At 41.5% G+C, this 4,671-nt stretch overlaps 1 protein-coding gene across 5 annotated transcripts in view; it reads left to right on the plus strand.

Annotated features, from left to right (window-relative positions):
• The window catches only part of det1 (DET1 partner of COP1 E3 ubiquitin ligase), an 18,572-nt gene extending 15,682 nt beyond the window's left edge, over positions 1-2,890 (plus strand). For 4 of the 5 annotated variants that reach the window (XM_019894261.1, XM_019894263.1, XM_019894264.1 and 1 more), the window contains exons 6-9: positions 509-638; positions 1,018-1,208; positions 1,328-1,519; positions 2,371-2,890. In XM_019894261.1, coding sequence (XP_019749820.1) covers positions 509-638; positions 1,018-1,208; positions 1,328-1,519; positions 2,371-2,560 — 703 coding nt within the window. In that variant the 3' untranslated portion in view covers positions 2,561-2,890. Of the gene's footprint in view, positions 1-508; positions 639-1,017; positions 1,209-1,327; positions 1,520-1,796; positions 2,180-2,370 lie in introns of those variants that run through there. The other variant, XM_019894266.1, reaches the window with a different exon arrangement.
• Positions 2,891-4,671: the final 1,781 nt, after the last annotated feature.

Below are 4,671 nucleotides of genomic sequence, written 5' to 3' on the forward strand. Positions count from 1 at the left end.
CGGTTGGGGACCCCTGCTGTAGCCTATCCCAGCTGTCTTGGGGCAGTAGGTGGGGGACACCGTGAACTGCTTGCCAGCCAATCGCAGGACACACAGAGACGAATAACCATTCGCTCTTTAGGAAATTGTTGCAGCCACAAAATTCAAAGTTAATGATTATTTGCAAAAAACAATTAAGTTTTTTTGTTTCAAAATGAAACATGTTGTCTTTGGAGTGTGTTTAATTAAATATTCATTGATCATAATTTACAAATCATTATGTTCCTTTTTTATTTATGTTTAACACAATTTTCCAACTTAATTGGAATAGGATTTGTACATCCATTCTTTCATTTTCTGAACCAATTATCATTGCGTAATTATGTTTTGCATGAAAAATGTTTTAGCAAAAAACTAATACATAGTCCTGTGTGGTTTGACGGATATTTAGATATACTTTTTCTTGCAACGGTAGCTGCTGTTTTTTTTTTTTTTTTTTTTTTCATATTCTTCTGAATCTTCCTGTTAGATTTTTCCAGTTTTTCGATCAGCTGAGAAGACTAAGGATGTGGAAGATGCAGCTGCTGGATGAGCATCATCTCTTTATTAAATACACAAGTGAAGATGTGGTTACGCTCAGGGTCACAGACCCCTCACAGGTACACACACACGTGTGCGTGCACACACGCGCTCTTTGTTGGGTTTTTCCTATTGCCTCATGCCTTTTGTTGTCTGTGCTGTATGAAAAGGATTCCTTTTTTCTTGTCTCCAAGGGCCGTCTCTTCTACAGACTTGGTTCAGTCCTGTGACTCATTCAGGATATCAACAGAAGAATTTAATTAAACCATATTTCTATGCATTTAAAAAAAAAAATTCTTTTGCAAACGTACACAAGAATGTTTAAGACTCCTGCAGCGTCTTGGCATTCCTAGCTGCAGTATTGCTGGGGGGGGTTTCACTCCTTAGTATTACAGTAAATATTTCCCCATTTATTCTACCTCGAATCTCTCAAAAGAAAACCTCTTCTTTCTGTGGCAGCCGTCTTTCTTTGTTGTGTACAACATGGTGTCGACCGAGGTGCTGGCCGTCTTCGAGAACACTTCCGATCAGCTGCTGGAGCTGTTTGAGAATTTCTGCGACCTGTACAGAAATGCCACGCTGCACAGCCAGGCTGTCCAGTTCCCCTGTTCAGCTTCTTCAAATAACTATGCTCGACAAGTCCAAAGGAGGTACAATGAAGGGAAACCACACTGCTATGATAGATTTTTAATGTACTTTTCGATAGCAGGATTGAAATTTAAGACTGCTGACTTCTCAGTGTTGATTTGCATCTCTGTCTGTGACTCAGATTCAAAGACACCATTGTGAATGCCAAATATGGCGGCCATACAGAGGCGGTGCGCCGGCTGCTGGGTCAGCTGCCAATTAGTGCGCAATCCTATAGCAGTAGCCCTTACCTTGACCTGTCACTATTCAGCTACGATGACAAGTGGGTGTCCGTGATGGAGAGGCCTAAGACCTGCGGAGACCACCCAATCAGGTAGCGATCAAATCGGGGGGAAATTGCAAACATAAAGCGGTATCTCTAACTGATAAGTACTCCATCCTAACCGTGTTTCGCGTTACAAGCCACCGCTCAGTCAATTTTACTCTGACAGCAAGCAAAAATTGGGCTTACCAGTGAGCTGCAGACACTCCACTACTAGTTCGCAGCAGCAAACTTTACAACGTCCGCTCACCATCATTTCACATAGTTTTAACGCGGAGTGAGTCTGTTGTGGTTTTTCCATTTTTATTCATTTATTTTTTGTTCTAAAGTATTTTGCCATATATTTTTCAAACCATGGGTCCTACAAAATGAGTGAATAAAGGCTGAACCAGCAGACCAGGATGTTATATTTCTAAGCACTAAACGTCACCCCATTAAAAGATGGAGTAGGTGCTAAAAGTGAGTAGAGTGGAAAATATGGAGAAAAAACCCCGATCAAAATTAAAATCTGAGAAAGTGATGTGAAAAATACAGCAATTAAGAAACTGTTTATTTCTTTACATTCCATTTTATTGGTGTTACAGGGTTATGTTGCATTTTATAATATAATGTTGCTAGAAAAGCGCTATTTTCCGTACTGTATATTCACGACAATACGGCGCACCGTATTTAAAGGCACAGTCTGTTATGGGTGCTATTTCTATAGTTAGCACATACACAAGGTGCACTGTGTTTTTAAAAAGGCAGCGGAAGCAAAACTGAGTTCGGTTGTACTTTTAAAAAATTCTGTGTGTTGCTGGAAACAATTAATAGCATTCCCATTCATTTCGATGGAGAAGCTGCAGCTGGGGTCAAAAATGATCTTCAAATGCATCAAAAAGTTGTCTTGTCACACACACCAGGTTCTATGCACGTGACTCTGGCCTCCTGAAGTTCAAAATCCAGGCGGGCTTGCTCGGACGGCCGGTCAACCACGCTGTGCGGCGCTTGGTGGCTTTTACCTTCCACCCTTTCGAACCCTTTGCCATTTCTGTCCAGCGCACGAATGCTGAGTATGTGGTCAACTTCCACATGAGGCATGTTTATGCATGAAGAACAGGAGGACACATTTCAAACAGACATTTTTAGGTACAAAGAAAGGGGTGACGCTTCTTGATGGGAACGGCCATCAATGTTTACGCCACCGCTCCCTCTTTGTTCAGCGGTCAGTTGGCCTTTTTCTCTGTAGTAAGGGCTCAAATTTGCCTCCTCCTCCCCAGCCAAAACACTTAAAGATGGAGAAGTAACACTCAAGTGGTGATGGAGTTCTGCAAGAAAGTACTTGGAAACCGTCTCTCGCTGAGCTTCCAAGAGGAACCAATGATTGTTTATACTGGGAATTGTGCATCAAATGGTACGACAAGCACATCATTTTATAAAGTGGGGAAAGGGCATTTAAATTATTCTTTTTTACTTGGTTTGTTTTTATGTCTATGTAATGTTTGTTTTATCATAATAAACTGATCGCTTTGTTTTTTTATATTGTATTTGTGTTTTGTTTACTGAAACCAAGAAGGGTAAAAAAAAAAAAAAACAGATAGAAGTAACAGTAGGCAACCGATTCTTCTAATTGCTGGACTTATCTTTGACTTAGCTATATATCTTTTGGGTTAAACACTCCTTTTTTGACTCTCTGTTGTTAAATGTGCAAAATGAGGGCAACTGGTATGTTTTTTTTGCCTTGATGTTTCATGATGAATGACAAATGTCCTGTTCTGCATGAGAACCATTTATTCTTCTTGCTGCTGTCAGTGGCATGGGATTTTAATGGGATTCGTATGATTTCACAGCAGCAGTATTGGCATATGAATTGAGAGAAAGGTTACCGGAGTGGTGTCACAAAGAAAATATCGAGACTTCTCTGCTATGCCTTCATGCACTGCTGCATAGATTCTTTCGGGATCCACTGCAGCTCCATTGTCACGGCCATCTTGCTGTTCCCCACGTTCTTAAAACGGGCCCACCGAGCATGTTACAACTCCACCTACTGAGAAATCTTGGACAAAAACCTTCTTTCTTCAGCAAAAGCCCCAAAATTGAGTTATGGTGGATGGGTCTTCAGGCATAACAGTGACCCAAAACACATCAGTCCGCGTGTTGCCGACCCCCTGTTCAGACCAACAAAGGGTTTTCCAACAGAAGGCTCCGAACTTTGACGAGCTTTTTTTCTCTCAGTAAAATTCACTGCAACGTTCATTTTTTTTAAAACACATTTTTCACTCAAAACAATCATAAAACTGAATTTCTTATTTCTATTTCTAATTTTGATATTCAGCAGTGGATCAAATAATTACCGCCTCTTACTGCATATGGTCTCAGCATTGCGAAAACAACGAATGGATTTGTGGCCTCAGAATTGAACTTGAATTGTATGGCGGTCACGCAGCCTGCAAACAAATGCGCTGAATATTAAGCAACATTAAGCACTCAGAAGTATTCACAAATATGCAAATGGTCTGACACACCTCCTCTCGCAAACCTCTTACAACACCTCTGAAATGAATGCCAAGTTGCTGATACATAACGTGTGTAACAAACAGACATGAAGGCACATGTCCGTCCAGCTGCAAGGGGTCACGATGGTGCGAGGAGCAGGTGCTGAGGGATTAAGTGTTCCTCTAGGTTTAGCCTCTGGTTACACACCACAGTGAACCTGTGAGGCGTGTGTGTGCGTGAGTCTGGAAGACTGCGCAATGGCGCTTCAGGGCTACACAAGAAGCATTCACCGATGGAAAGATGAAAGGAGAGAAAGGAGATGATGGCCATGCAAAAAGTGGCGAGACTGGTGGAAATGAGAAAGCAGCAATGCGAGACCTGATGGCTATATTATCACGATCTGGTCAAGATGTGAAACCCAAGATTTCCTGCGATTAGCGGGGGCAATGTTATGTCATTGTCATTATATTTGTTTGCGTAAACTGATGTTTGACAACATGCTGTGATAATCATCTAATTACAGAAAGCTCACACAGCAGGCCCACAAACAGGACACATCATCTGCTGTTTAGTCCACGAAGAAAGATTGGCGGGGAAAAATGGATTGTCTACGTCTATTGTGTGGTTTTTACTCGAGTGCTGTTTTCCCGCAATCAGCCTTTGAGCACCGTTTGATTTTGAACGAGTATGTCTAAGCCATTCCGTATACAGTTTAGCAGAATAGCAAA

Source organism: Hippocampus comes, unplaced genomic scaffold, assembly GCF_001891065.2.
Source record: "Hippocampus comes isolate QL1 unplaced genomic scaffold, H_comes_QL1_v1.1 scaffold104, whole genome shotgun sequence".
Classification (NCBI taxonomy): domain Eukaryota; kingdom Metazoa; phylum Chordata; class Actinopteri; order Syngnathiformes; family Syngnathidae; genus Hippocampus; species Hippocampus comes.